This window comes from Carcharodon carcharias, chromosome 10 (assembly GCF_017639515.1).
Source record: "Carcharodon carcharias isolate sCarCar2 chromosome 10, sCarCar2.pri, whole genome shotgun sequence".
Lineage (NCBI taxonomy): Eukaryota > Metazoa > Chordata > Chondrichthyes > Lamniformes > Lamnidae > Carcharodon > Carcharodon carcharias.
In genome coordinates, this window is record NC_054476.1 from 156,913,395 (window position 1) to 156,929,281 (window position 15,887).

At 42.6% G+C, this 15,887-nt stretch overlaps 1 protein-coding gene across 2 annotated transcripts in view; it reads right to left on the minus strand.

The window, feature by feature from the left end:
- The window catches only part of vps53 (VPS53 subunit of GARP complex), a 267,763-nt gene that overhangs the window by 104,186 nt on the left and 147,690 nt on the right, over positions 1-15,887 (minus strand). For both annotated transcript variants that reach the window (XM_041197224.1, XM_041197225.1), the window contains 2 exons: positions 14,063-14,210; positions 7,665-7,747 (listed from right to left, as the gene is read on the minus strand). In XM_041197224.1, the coding sequence (XP_041053158.1) occupies positions 7,665-7,747; positions 14,063-14,210 (231 nt within the window). The remainder of the gene's footprint in view (positions 1-7,664; positions 7,748-14,062; positions 14,211-15,887) is intronic.

Consider the following 15,887-nt stretch of genomic DNA (forward strand, 5'->3'; position numbering starts at 1 on the left):
GGCACTAAATTTATGGAGTAACTTATTAGCGAAACTTGATAAACAACTAGATAGAGATTTATTTTAAGGCTGGAGCAGCTTAAGCTAGTTCTAAATCAGTCATTTGCATTGCAGGATTCTATGCACGCTACTGTATTTTGTCTGTATATGTAATTATGTGTAGTCCATTCTTGGCTAATCAAATCAAGCATAATATTTTTGTGTCTTTAAATATAACAACTGTGTACCAGCCCTGTGTTAAAAGAAGACATTTGTGACCAAAACTATTTGGCAAAGCTGAAGGCTCCATTAGATCGGCGCCATATGATTTACTCCCCAAAGAGCAGCAGTGAGCAAAATTAACTATACCTCATAAACTCCAAATGATTGAAATATCTTGGCACATGGACATTCACAACAGACCAACTGATAGAACTGCGCAGGAAATACTTGTGGCTTTGCACCATCTTATTGTAATCCATGGACTCTCCATCCTGACTGAAATAGGCTATGGCTTCATCACAAAGAATTAGATCGCTCCAGAAGGGCAACCAGAAGAAAAGCCTACTGAAAAATGAGTTGTTTTCTTTAGAGGGGCCTCCATCTTTCCACCAGGGAAAAGGAAGAGCCAAAACAGTCCCAGATCCATTTCTGATGTGATGACATCACTAAGTGACACAATGGCACTTCATTATGCAGTAATATTTGTTAATGTGAACTGAATCACAATATCAAGTGCATCATAAACAATAAACAAGCCTTACAATTTTACAGAAAAGGTGGCACTTCTTTAAGATGAACAGCTCAGCGAAGCAAAGCCTTATGGCTGTGGGGTTCATTGGGAGGAAGTAAGCTGTAGACTGCAGGAAAACAGTCAGGTGGGCAAATCCAGAATTGTGAGATGATGCATTTTGGGGGGAGGGGGTGGTGTTGCAAATAAGGGAAAAGAATACACAAAGGATGGTGGAATACTGACAGCTGTACTGGCGCACAAGGACCTTGAAGCATATGTCCACAGGTCCCTGAAGGTAGGTCAGCTGGTTAAGAAGGCATATGGGATCAGCCAAAGCATAGATTATAAGAGAAGCAGCAAGAACTGTATTAAACAGTAGTTAGGCCACAGCTAGAGTACTGTATACAGTTCTGGTCATATTACAGGAAGGATGTGATCGCATTACAAGGGGTGCAGAGGAGATTTATGAGGATGTTAATAAATTGGAAAATATTGCTATGAGGTAAGAGTGGATAAGCTGGTTTTGAAACAGAGGAGGCTGAGGCGAGATTTAATTGACACACAAAATTATAAAGCAGTCTAGATTAAGTGGATAGACCTATTTCTCTTGTAAAGAGATCGATAACCAGAAGGTATCAATTTTAAGTAATCGTTAGAAGGATAAGAGGGGAGTTGTTATAGGATCACAAGAAATGGGAGCAGGAGTAGGCAATTCAGCCCATCGAGCCTGCTCCGCAATTCCATAAGATCATGGATGATCTGATTGTGGCCTTAGCTCCAATTTCCTGCCTGCCCCCTATTACCCTTGACTGTCACATTGATCAAAAATCTGCCTAACTCATCCTTGAATATATTCAATGACACAGCCTCCACTGCACTATGTAGAAGAGAATTTCAAAGACTAACGATTCTCAGAAGGGATTCCTCCTTGTCTATCTCTTGAACAGGAGATCCCTTATTTTTAAACCGTGTTCCCTAGTTCTAGATTTCCTCATGAGGGGAAACATCCTCTCAACATCTACCCTGTCAAGCCCCCTCAGAATTTTCTGTTTCAACTCATTCTTCTAAATTCCAATGAGTATAGGCCCAACCTGCTCAACCTTTACTCATAAGACAACCCTTTCATCCCAGGAATCAACCTAGTGAACCTTCTCTGAACTGCTTCCAATGCAAACATATCCTTCCTTAAGTAAGGAGACCAAAACAGTACATAATTCTCTAGGTGTAGTCTCACCAATGTCCTGTACAGTAGTAGCAAATCTTCCCTGCTTTTATAATCCATCTCCTTTGCAATAAAGGCCAGCATTCCATTTGCTTTCCTAATTAATTGCTGTACCTGCATACTAATTTTTTGTGATTCATGTACAAGAACACCCAGATCCCTTTGTAGTGCAGAATTGTGTCGTCTCTTTTCATTTAAATAATATTCTGCTTTTCTATTCTTCCTGCCAAAGTAGACAACCTCACATTTTCCCACATTATATTCCATCTGCTAAATGCCCATTTAACCTGTGTCCCTTTGCAGACTTTGTATCCATAGAAACCATAGAAAAGTTACATCCTTCCTGTAATGTGGTGACCAGAACTGCACACAACTGCACACTCCAGTTGTGGCCTCACCAGTGTTTTATACAATTCCAACATTGTATCCTTACTTTTATATTCTATACCTCTGCCAATGAAAGAGGGCATTCCATATGCCTTCTTTACAACCTTGTCTACTTGAACTGCTGCCTTCTGGGGCCTGTGTACTTGTATGCCAAGATCTCTCACTTCATCTACCCCTCTTAGTATATTCCCATTTATTGTGTAATCCCTGTAACTGTTTGACCTCCCTAAATGTATGACCTCACACTTCTCTATGTTAAAATCCATCTGCCACTTTACCACCCACTCCACCAACCCATCCATATCATTTTGGAGATTATGGCTATCCTCTACACTATCCACTACTCGGCCAATCTTTGTGTCATCTGCAAATTTCCCAATCGTGGGGGATGTTCACGTCCAAATCATTAATATATAACACAAACAGCAAGGGTCCCAACACCGAGCCCTGTGGAACACCACTTGAGATAACTTTCCATTCGCAAGGGCATTCATTAACCATTACCCTTTGTTTCCTGTTACAAAGCCAACCTTTTATCCAGTTTGTCACATTACCCTGAATCCCATGGGCTTTTACTTTCCTGACCAATCTGCCATGTGGGACCTTGACAAATGCCTTGCTAAAATCCATGTACACAACATCCACTGCACTAACTTCATCAACCCTTCTTGTCACTTCCTCAAAGAATTCAATCGAATTTGTGAGGCAAGACCTTCCTTTAACAAATCCATGCTGACCATCCCTGACTAGTCCATGCCTTCCCACATGACAGTTAATCCTATCTCTCAGGATTGATTCTACTAATTTGCTCACCACCGATGTAAGACTAACTGGCCTATAATTGTTTGGCATTTCCTTTGATCCCTTTTTAAACAACGGAACTACGTTTGCATTTCTCCAGTCCTCCGGTACCTCCCCTGTATCTAGTGAAGATTGGAAAATCATCCTCGGGGCATCTGCTATCTCCTCCCTGACTTCCTTCAGCAGTCTCGGAAACAATACATCTGGCCCTGGTGACTTATCCACTTTCAAGGATTTCAGCCCTTTGAGTACTTCCTCTCTCTTTATGACTATCCCGTCCAATATTTCGCAGTGTTCCTCCTGGACTACCATTTCTACATCCTCCCTTTCCTTTGTAAACACGGAGACAAAATATTCATTCAAAACCCTTCCCACAGCCTCTGTATCTACACACAAGTTTCCATCTTCATCTCTGATAGGTCCCACTTTTTCCTTAACTAACCTTTTAGCATTAATGTATTGGTAAGACATCTTTGGGTTATCTTTAACTTTACTTGCTAATCTTTTATCATGCCCTCTCTTTGATTTCCTTATTTCCTTTTTTACTTTGTCCCTGCACTTCCTATAATCGTCTAGGCTATCTGCAGTGCTTAGTTCTTTGTGCCTATCATACGCTTTCTTTTTCTGTTTGATCTTCCCCTGTATTTCTCTAGACAACCAGGGGGGTCTAGATTTGGCAGTACCACTCTTATTTTTTGTAGGGGACGTGTCTACTTTGTACAATTAGGATCTCGCTTTTTAGTGCTTCCCACTGGTTTTCCACTGCTTTATCCTCCAGCAGTGCTGTCCAGTCCACCTCAGCCGAGTCCCTCCTCAGTTCTGCAAAATTTGCCTTCCCCCAGTTCAAGACTTTTACTCCTGCCTTATCTCTGTCCTTTTCCATGGTAATGCTAAATCTAATTGAATTGTGATCACTGTCCCTGATATGGTCGCCAACTGTCACTTCACCCACTTGCCCTTCTTTGATCCCCAAGACTAGGTCTAGAATTGCATCTCCTCTCATTGGGTTTGTCATTAATTGGTTGAAAAAAATTTCCTGGACACACTGCATGAATTTTTCTCCCTCAGTGCGCCTTATATTGTATGAATCCCAGTTGATATTAGGATAGCTGAAGTCTCCTACTATTATTGCCTTCTTGTTCTTACAAGCAGAAATTTGCCCACATATTTGTTCTTCTATTTCCCTTTCACTATTTGGAGGTCTGTAGTATATTCCCAGTAGTGTGACTGCCCCTTTTTATTTCTAAGCTCAGTCCATAAAGCCTAATTTGTTGACCCATTTAGTATATCATCCCTTCTCACAACTGGAATTGATTCTTTAACCATTAGTGCTACTCCCCCTCCTTTTTATCTCCTACTCTATCGTGTCTGAAGACTCTATAACCAGGGATATTTCCAGGTAATTCTGTTTTTGTTTAGGGATATTAAGCTGCCAGTTTTGTCCCTCCTTTAGCCAGGTCTCCATTATAGCAATGACATCCTGCTGCCATGTGTCTACCTGTGCCCTTAACTCATCGACCTTGTTTGTAACACTCCTTGCATTGAAGTATAAACAGTTTAACCCCGTAAATTTCCCTTGCTGGACTCTTTTTAAACTTTGCTTCTCCTGTAACTCCATGTCTATCACAACGTCCCTAGCTAATGTTCTACCTCCATTTTTCTGATCTAAATTTGACTTATCATCCTACTCCTGGGGTCCCATCCCCCTGCCACACTAGTTTAAATACTCCCCAGCAGAACTAGCGAAAGCCTCTGCAAGAACACTGGTCCCAGCTCTGCCTTGGTGCAGCCCGTCCGGTTTGTACAGGTCCCACCTTCCCCAGAACCGGTCCCAGTGCCTCAAGAATCTGAATTCCTCTCGGCTACACCATCTCTCCAGCCAGGTGTTCATTTGGTCTATCCTCTTATTCCTGCTCTTGCTAGCACGTGGAACTGGGAGTAATCCTGCATAATACTACATTTGAGTATGCAATTTAATATATCTCCTAACTCCCTGTACTGAGCTTGCAGGTCCTCATCCCTTAGTTTACCTATGTCGTTGGTACCAATGTGTACCACGACCACTGGCTGTTTACCTTCCCTCCCCAGAACGTCCTGCAGCCGCTCCGTGACATCCCGGACCCTGGCACCAGGGAGACAACATACCATCCTTGATTCATGTTTGTGGCCACAGAAGCGTCAGTCTGTGCCCCTAACTATTGAACCCCTATCACAATAGCCCTGCCACTTGTTTTCCTCCCAACCATCTGAGCAGCAGAGCCACTCACGGTGCCATGAACTTGGCTGTTGCTCTGAGAGGCCATCCCCCCCAACAGTATCCTAAGCGGTATATCTGTTAGAAAGGGGGGACGATCACAGGGGACTCCCGCACTAGCTTCCTGAGTCTTTTACTGTTCCCGATGGTCACCCATTCCCTTTCAGCCTGTGTAATCTTCACCTGCGGTGTGACCACCTTGCTAAACGTGCTATCCATGACTTGCTCAGCATCATGGATGCTCCACAATGAGTCCACCCGCAGCTCCAGCTCCAGCGCCGAAATCCAGTTAGCTAGAAGCTGCATTTGAATATACCTTCCGCCCACATGGTCAACAGGGGCGCTGGAAGCGTCCCTCATTTCCACATCCTGCAGGAGGAGCATACCACGGGTCTGAGATCTCCTGTCATGACATCCCTCTCGATTAAGCTAGTTACTCCCTTAAGAAATACGCTAGCTCGGGGCCTTATTTATGTCAGCTAGGAACCTTGTTTCTTGACTAATTATACTTGTACAGTACTACTCTATACTTTTTTTTTAGCTCCTACCTCAGTATTAAGCAACGAATAACTTTAATAGATTGAAAAATACTCACCAGGATTTACTCATTAATCAGATGCTTTTTTTTTATAAAATCCACTTTTAGAAGAGTGTCCCTCACAGGTCTGGTGCATTCCTGAAGGTACTGCCTCTCCCTTTTTTATTGGTTTCAGGAGGGAGTTAGGGATGGAAACATTACAGCAATACAATGTTTGGGGCTAGTCCGTTTGTTGACAGTGGGTCCTCCTCAATCCCCTTCTGGGTTGCGGTGTCTGCGGTGACTTCTCCCAGAATGCTTCCGTCACTTCTCACTACCGCCCTCTGTTCGATGCTCTTCCTCTTGTTGAGTGCAAGAGTCCTTTCTCCTTGATCCCGAGTCGCGGTGTCTACAGTGACTTCTCCCAGAATGCTTCAGTCACTTCTCACTAACGCCCTCAGTATCCTCCTCAGAACTTGCACTTCTCTGCCCTGTCTTTGTTTCCTCATCAAATTTGGCTACAATGCAGTTGGTCCCTTCATCCAAGTCATTCATATAGATCTTAAATAGTTGAGGCCCTGATCCCACTGATCCCTGAAGCAAATCTACTAGATACAGTTTGCCAATCCAAAGACGGCCCATTTACCTTGACTCTCTTCCCGTTAGTTAGCCAATCCTATATCCAGGCTAATATGTTACCAACACAATGAGCTCTTATCTTATGCAGTAACCTCTTACGTGGCACCTAACTAAATGTCTTTTGGAAATCCAAATACATGACATCTATTGGTATCCCTTTATCCATTTGGCTTGTTATATACTCAAAGAACTTTAATAAATTTGTCAAACATGATTTCCCTGTCTCAAAGCTATGCTGAATCTGCCTGATTGCAATATGATTTTCTAAAAGCCCTGATACTACCTCCTTAATAATGGATTCCAGCATTTTCCCAATGATAGATATTAGACCTATAGATTCCTGCTTTCTGTCTCCCTCCTTTCCTGAACAGAGGTGTTACATTTTCAGCTTTCCAATCAGCTGGGACCTTTCAAGAATCTAGGGAATTTTGGAAGATTACAACCAATGGCATCCACTTTCTCTGCAGCCACTTCGTTTATGACCCTAGATTGCAGGCCATCAGGTCCAGGGGACTTGTCAACCTTTAATCTCATTAGTTTTCCTAGGACTGTTTCTCTAGTGATCATGGTTGTTTTAAGTTCCTCCCTCCCTTTTGCCCTCTGCTTTTCTACTATTCTTGGGATGCATTTTCTGTCCTCTGCTATGAAAACAGATACAAAATACTTGTTCAAAGTCTCTGCCATTTTCTTGTTTCCCATTATTAATTCCACAGTCTTACCCGCTAAGGAACCAATGCTCACTTTAGCTACTCATTTCATTTTTATCTACTTGTAGAAGCTTAGAGAGTTGAAGATAAGCTTTTTTTTCACCAATGGGTGGTAGAGTCTGGAGCTCAATGCCTGAAAGGGTTCTAGAACTAGAAACCTTCATTACATTTAAAAAAAACACTTGGACATGCATTTTGAACTGTCATAACTACAGCGCTAGAGTCTTAGGAGGTGCAAAGCGGGATTAGGCTGGATAGCTTTCTCGACTGGCAGAGACATGATAGCCTCCTTCTCTACCTTAAATTTCTATGATTCTGTGATCAGCTAGCAACTTATCATCAGGGTACTTATGCAATTGTGAAGTATTTATTTTTAAATTGGTGAAGTGGAAATAATAAATTAGTCAATCATTGCTTGTACTCACGTGCTGAAGGTGTCCATTTCTGACATCAGATTAATCCTTTCCACTAGACTTACATCCACCTTCTCTTTGAGTTTCTCTTCAAGCTTTTGGAGAAATTAGGAATGTCAATAACATACAGGCAACAACTTAACTTAGAGAACACATAATGGAAAACAAAGCCTCCAAGTTACAAGCAACAACATCACTGCAAGTTTTTTTGTTTCTATTCTACATATTTTATTCTCTCTCTTCAGTATCTAAGAGACTCCCATCACTGAGCCCTCGATTCCTTATGTCTTTACCTGCTCAATATCTACATAATTTGTAGCGTGCCCAGGAACTGAAGACAGACCGTGTGTTTCAGCTACCATTCATATCACATGTCCTCACATAATCTACCCTGATCTTGGAAGGCAGTAAACACTGCTACATCTGCCAAACAAATTATACAGTAAATGGCTAAGTCGACGCATTGAAGATTTACAGTAGCTACAGTTGCATTTGCTTCTGTGCAATTCAATGATAACTAGATGAAGCTCAAAATCTGTGATTTAACATTTTCTTGCTATCCTTTCACTGAATCCTCCATCCTATCCATATCTTTATGAAAGGTTAGATAGACTGCTCAGCTGCAAAAGACAAGTCAATGTATGCATTCAAAGCTTGAGTGGGACAAAGAAAATTTACATATGTGTCCCAACCTCCAATGCAGCTACCAATCTAATGTATGGTGTAGTGAAACAAAATCCACATGGTTGTATTTGAAACAAATCTATTTTAAATGGATACATATTTACAAAACAAAATCTGTTAAAGTACACTGCAACAGTTAAACACTGCATGTAGTTAAGTTGCTTTGCTGTTATGACGAAGCTGGTTATTATCATGTGAAAGGATTCTTTTCACTGCAGATAGTTGATATGTGTATTGTGGACTGCACTCGATTATTCTCCATTTGTGGAACAGATTTATTAAACAATTGTACTCCCACACAGAGCAAAATTTCTACTTATGTATAACAATTTACGGCTGAATTAAGATGTAGCTTGTAATGCTTTAACAGAGCACAGGCATTAAGTTGGAACAGGACATACTGACTAAATTATCAAGATTATATCTTATAACATAAGATGGGCTATTTCCTGAAATGCCTGAAAAATCCATATGGCAGATTAACCCAATCACCAAATCGTGATTTGAAATCTTGAGAAAGTACTTTTATTTGTTTAAACATGATTATTACAGAAAAAAAACCTTCTACAGTTACAATAATTTTTAACCATTCACCAGTCAATTTAGTGCTTTGGAACATAGGAACAAAAGTAGACCATTCGGCCCCTCGAGCCTGTTCACTGCCAATAAATGAGATGATGGCTGATCTCTGCCTTAACTCAGTCCACTTGCCTTGGCTGTGTGTCCTATTATACCACTGGCGAGCAAAAAAATTGATCAAGCTCAGATTTAAAATTATTGATTGAGCTAGGCATCTACCGGTTTTTGTGGGACAGAGCTGTACACACTTGGGATATTTGATTTAAAAGCCAAATATTGATGTAAGGTAGGTTGGCACGACAGTGTGTTACTGAGGAAAGGCTGCATTTTCAGTAGTGCCATTCTAAAGAGGAGACATTAAGCCAGTCCTGTCCAATATTTTTGCGTAGGGAGGCCACATTTCCATTTTTTTTGCATTCAAGGGACCCATGAGCAAATTTCAGAAAGATACATGAACTTCAAAAAAAAGTTGAGTATGAAAAGAAACAACCTGCTAAGCAAAATTAAAGCAATGTCAAAGTAATAAACTCATAATATTTTTAAAAAGAGTAATTCATGAAGATGACTTTTAAGATTGTGAGAAGGTGCATGTGTGGGTATCCGGCTCACTCCCATGCTCAGGATTCTCACTCGCCCTCATCCTCACACACCAACAGATATTCACACCCATTCACACACTGGGTGAGTCTCAGGGTGCTCACTCACTTACCCACTGTGTGAATATCTGTTGGTGCATGGGGATGAGGGCGAGTGAAAATCCTCAGCATAGGAGTGAGCCAGACGGGCGCTCTCACTCTCTCCCTCCTTCCCGTGCACCCTCACGCCATCCCTCCTTCCCCCCGCGCACGCACTCGCCCTCTCTCCACCTGCATGAGCGAGGGGAGGGAGGGCGAGCGAGCGAGAGGGAGAACGAGTGAGCACTCACACGCACACATGAGAGAGAGAGAGAGAGAGAGAGAGAGAGAGGGAGAGAGAGAGAGAGAGCGAGGGAGGGAAGGAGGGAGGGAAGGAGGGAGGGAGGGAGGGAGGGAGGGAAGGAGGGAGGGAGGGAAGGAAAGAGAGCGCGCGTGTGTGAGAGAGATGGGAGAGAGAAATCGAGCAAGCAGGCGCGCTCTCTCTCTCTGTCTGTCTGGAGTAGGTTATGTTGTAGTCAGATAGTCTGGCTTATTTTACAGTGCATAATATATTTGAGACGCCCTCTTTAATGTATCATTTTTATTTTATAATAAAAATAGCTGAATTCCTGCCCAAAAATGGTAAAATTGATCATAATTATTTTTGATGGCGCAATTTTAAAGCTAGTATTGATGATGAGGAGGCTGCTTAAGGGACATACATAAAACTCGTTATCCAGCGGGAAATCAGAGCTGCCAAGAGCACAACCAATATCTTGCCACAGTTTAATGAACATGGTAAATCAAAACAAACAGCGGATGCAAGCTCAAAAATCACACAGCCTGTCATAATTGCTTGCAATTTCCCTTTTGTGTAGGATTCATGGTAATGCATTGAAAATGGGTTTATTTTGAGACTGAGGCCCTTGATTTGTGTGTGCATGTGTACACATACCATACTCCTCCCTTGCCAGGAATCAAGGAGCTGAAAAAGCATACAAAGCTGAAGCAGTGTTTGTTTTCACTGCTCGAAGACAGCCAGTCCTCAGTGACAACTTCAAAATTCATTGGAAATCAAGACTGCCAACTCAACAGGGACAAAAACTGTAGGGTGCAGTGGGTTCAGGAAAGGTTTCCCAGCAACACAAGGGAAAGAAAATGCAGTCTATTCCTGATAATTCAAAACCAATTTTTGCTTTCAAATAAGTTATCAAATCATTTCATTTCAGCAAGTTTGAACTAAGAGTAGACGACACTATCAAATGAAAAAGACTGACTGATGGCATTAAAACATCTGTGAAAGCTCTAGCCTGAATAATCTCTACATAAGGTGGGTACTTTTCGTGAGATCTGGCACCAGCATCATCCTATAAATTAATTAACAGGAATTATATCGTCCATTGGCTAAGGAAGAGAAATTGTAACAGTTTTTAAATAAGGTGAGATGCTCAACTTCACAGTTAGAAAAGTGAGAGAATGAACCTTGTGGGAGTGACATGGAACACTAGAAAACATGGAGGCCTCGATCACATTTTCATATGTTTTAATGTTTGCTGATGACATACACCACAACGCAACCATAAAACTACAGGAGCATTTATAAAATCTGGATTATTACATGAAATACCTAGGCCACAGACTACTGTAAAGCTGGAAGCATTTTGCCGGTCTCTATCCAGCTCCTAGTGGTACAACCAATGGCAGAAAAGCAGTCCCAGAGTCTCCTGTGATGACTGAGCTAGTTTAGCAATGAGTACCTGAGTCACATAGATCAGAAAGGTTCCCAATCCCAGTTCAATTAACAGAGCTCAAAGAGATATATTAAACTGTGTTAGCTGCAGGGAATGCTGCAATTTCCTTCAATCTCCCCTGTGGAAAGTCAACTGGAATTCCCGATTACGATCCATCAAAGCTCACGGACTGGATTATCGGGGGTCTTTGGTCGCTGCCCTGGCGCCCTGGCTGGGGATGGGGGTGCCTGCCCCCGCCAGGCCAACTGTCCTGATTGACCATTAATTGGCTTGAGGCAGGACTTCTGTCTGTCGGCAATAGGACTCCTGCCTCAGAGAGCTATGGACCAGAGGCCATCAGCTCCCCTGTACCAGCAGTGCCACCGTGAGCTGTGACCACTGCTGGTATTGCAGCAAGGCCTGTACTGGAGCCAGGACCAGAGGCAAGTCTGGGAGTCCCACCAAGGCCAGGCTGGCAGGGTGCCAGGATAGAAAGGCAAGGCGGGAAGGGTAATCTGGTGGGTGGGGTACACCTTGGGGGTGGCCCTCCGATGGGCCCAGGGGTCCCCTGTCCGCCACCAGGCATTGAAAGCCCACGCATTGAAAGCTGCCAGACTGGACACAGCGTGAGCCTCTCCAGATGCTGGTTAAATCCCAGGTGGGTGTTGCTTGGCCACTTAAAGGCCTCAACTGGCCCACAGATGTTTAGGTCGCCACATGTGCCCCCTGTCCCCATCTCCTACCCCACTGCTGGTAAAATTGTGGAAAGGGCAGGACAGATAGACAGCGAACATGGTACCCACTGGATATTACTTGTCCCCCCAACCCCACATTTAAACCCTCAGGCCGGGGAACGTTAAATGCAGTCCCATGTGTAAAATCAGCTGAGCACAGGACACTTGGGAACTTGGACACCATTGTACACATAAAATGTTGCAGTTAATGCAAAGTACACAGAAGGAAAGCACTGAGTAGAATAGTATGTGTGTGAGAGAGAGGGGTGTACCATTGCCCCACCCATCCCCCTGCCACCTTTAAACCCTCAGGCAGGGGAACGTTAAATGCAGCTCCATGTGTAAAATCAGCTGAACATAGGAGCTGATTTGATTGCGATCCTCCCTCACAATTAAAATGGATTGCCAGCATTACCATTATAAATGGCCCCTCGAGCAAAGCACCAGGAAATTATCTACACTACCTGACCCTAAAAAGCAGTCAATGCCTTTACAGCTGAGATGTGCGATAATTAACACACAGCAGAATAAAACAATGGCTACAGTTCTAGACTAAATGCCAGTTTCACTCAGAGAAGCTACAGGATGCCTGGCATGCAAATGTTGGGGTACCCCTCTGACAATGCTGTAAGATACACTGTTGGGGTAGAGTGAGTTTTATCTTTCATTGAATTGTTCTGCACTGGACCTGGGACTGCTGATGCTGGGCATTGGGTGTCTGAAATGGAAAGTGTTCCGAGCAACAACATCCTTTACTTTGATGAGCACCAAATTCATAGAGGATAAGGGTTTTTTTAAAAAAGCACAAATGCAGCTGGAGGATTATGGTTCAGACTTATCTAATACATGTAGATTGGAGGCATGGCTAAAGTTTAAACCACCGAAGTCAATTAAAGTCCTCAGACTGTAATTTATTCTCCTCTGCTGTCTCTTTCCCTCTCACACCACCTGCTGACAGTCTACAACAATGCATTGCAGCTTTATAAAACTAGAAGTACCTAAATGAACTACTGGTTTGAAATCAAATTGTAAATACTTCTAATGCTGGGCATGCCAGTTGACTGGTAGATGATACTCCCTTTGGTTCAATACATGACTGGTAAATTAGAATTGGTGATGGCTCACTTTTCTCTCACGCACACATACTATTCTACTCGATGCTTTCCTTCTGTGTACTTTCCATTAACTGCAACATTTTAAGTGTACAATGATGTCCAAGTACCCAAGTGTACGCCTTGAGGCAACAGCCCTTCTTAATGTTTGAGCATGGCAACAGGGCCAAGCCACAGGCCATATGCAACTGTTCTCCCAAAATATATTAGATGTATTCTAGCTACGCCCAAGTCAAATCAAATCATCTCAAAGTTATCACATACATCTGTACAAAATAGAATCATTTGACTATCACTCAGAACCAGTCATGCACCAAGAACTGGTACAAACATAATATGCAAAGCCACTCACTAACATTATTAATGAGCTTTTGTTCTAGCAGGCATAACTAAACTATTTGTTTGTAGCTTCTTACACTGGGAACAGTTACTGCTTCAGACCTTTGTGTACGGAATCGCTATAGAGAAACCCCTTGGGTAGATTTCAGGATAAGTACTCCCTGCTTGTTTGGGACTGCACATTAAAGGTCAGCATGTTCAACACAGCAGTCTAATTTTGTTAAAGTTATTTTCTCACACTGAAAAAATGTTATATATTATCTGGTATTATAGTTATGTAACTTTGAATTAACAAGAGAAGAATGTAGTTTCTGCCATTAAGGTTAATCATGATGGTCACACGCAAAGCTTCAAAATGTAATCCTGTCACATGAAGCTCTGTGCCAGCAGCACTACTTCATACAATTCCATCTGCCATTTCACAAATTCTGTCACAAAATACTCCTTCAGTGAGAGAATCCATTTACCAAAATATTCTTCAACTACAGCAAGCTTTTTGTTTTGCACTTAAAATTACAGGCAGCTCTGTGGGAGTCATTCTGCAAGCAAAGTAGCTTATCCATTTTCTGCTAACACCACACCTGCCTCCAATCCTCTGGTACAGAAGAGGATGCTCACCTGTTGTGTTGTTGCTAAGCAGTACTCCGCTGTGCTGAGAATGCTACAAATGAGGCAGAGCTCCTCCACTGTGAACTTTGCTACCTCGGATCCTTCTTTCTCCTTTAGTAGGCTGGAAATGGTCAGGCCACCACTGCTGCTTGTAGTTCTGAAGAGAAAGAAAATGCTAAATGACAAGGAAACAAAGTAGCAAAACAAAAGAGATGTTATAAATTCCCAACTACATTTCTACTTCCATTCTCTTCGATCTGAAACCCTCCCCCAATCTTCACCACCCCCATGCCAGGCTTCTCCAAAGTTTCTCGTTTCAGCCTTCAGAGTCCAACTCACCCAAAACTGATCAAAGATGATCAACCTGAAAGATTATTTCTCTCTCCAGATGTTGTCAAATCTGCTGAGCTTTTGAGCATTTTCTGTTTTTATTTCATCCAAATTCCTGCCACCTAAATTTTATCCAGGAGTAAGTCCCACTCACTTGTCACCTGCATTCTCACCAGCCTCCTTGTGCCCCAAAGCTTTGACTTTGAAACTCTCACCCTGGTTTACAAAACATTCCACAGTGTTCACCCGAATTCTGCAAGCTCATCTAGACCTGTGTTTCAGCTTACACCTTTGTATTTCAAATTCAGACCTGAGATACACAGTCCTCTGCTTCTGAATGACAGAACCTTCAATCATCATGGCTCTGTACTCTGGAATTGGCTTGCTAATGCCCTACATCATGTCACATCTCTCCCCAGTGTCAAAGGAACCCTCAGAACCCAACCCTTTGACCACAGCTTTGATTGCCACCCCTAACTCTTACCCCACCATCTGCTCAGTGTCCAATTTTCCTCATAAAGCTCCTCGGGTTTCCCTTTTGTTTTAAGGTGCTATATAATGCTAAGGTGTTATTGCACCTAAGCCATTTTTCTCCCATGGTATGAGGGCCTTCAGCAGCAATTAAAATAGATTTCCATCAGAAAATTCATGTTTATTGAAGAGATGACTGAATTAGGATCCTCAAGGCTGTTTTTGCTGTTTATATATTTGCAAATCCCTCCGCACCCCCACCCACCGGCCAACCAAAACACATGTTGCCCAGTAATTTTGTGAGGCATTCTGCTGATTCAGGCCTCATAGCAGTAAGCACTGATTTGAGATGTTCTAACCCCAAACACTCTTACCCATGTTTGCCATTAACATGCATGCAGCCAGCAGAACAGTGTTATAATATTACCCCTCAAATGTTTCAGAGGACAGAAATGTAACAGGCCTGGTACAGATTCAGCATGCTCCCCCTCAACAAGGTTACGTTTGTTGATGCATCTCACCACCAAGATATTCAGACACAGTGGTTGATCCAAGAGGCCATTCTTGGTGTCCACATTTTCACTGTGTGGTCCATTTGAGGTAGTTCTCCTCAAATTATGCAGTTATCAACGTGGCTGCTGCAAAGTCTTAACTGCAGTCATTATTGCAAACTGAGACACCGGGTGTGAGAATTTCAGCTTTTTATTTATACATGCCGTAAGTTAGAAAGGCCTCAATAATCCACCTGTGAAATCACAGGTGTGTAATAACTCTTGTCAATTCATGTCTTTCAATCTAAATGTTCTATATATTTTCTTCCCCTTCTCTTCTCCTGTAGCTTCCTTTCAGCACAAGCCTTCCTTTGTAGAGAAAACAAGATGAAAACTTACCCCCACCTGCCATTTTCCCCATGCTGTCACTCAACTAGTTACTAGACATGCTTGATTTGTTGCCTGGACCAACTGATCCTTAGTGTTTGCTCCCTCCATACGGGGAGAAGTGCCCTGGCCTTGAAACAGTACTCTCCAAAAGT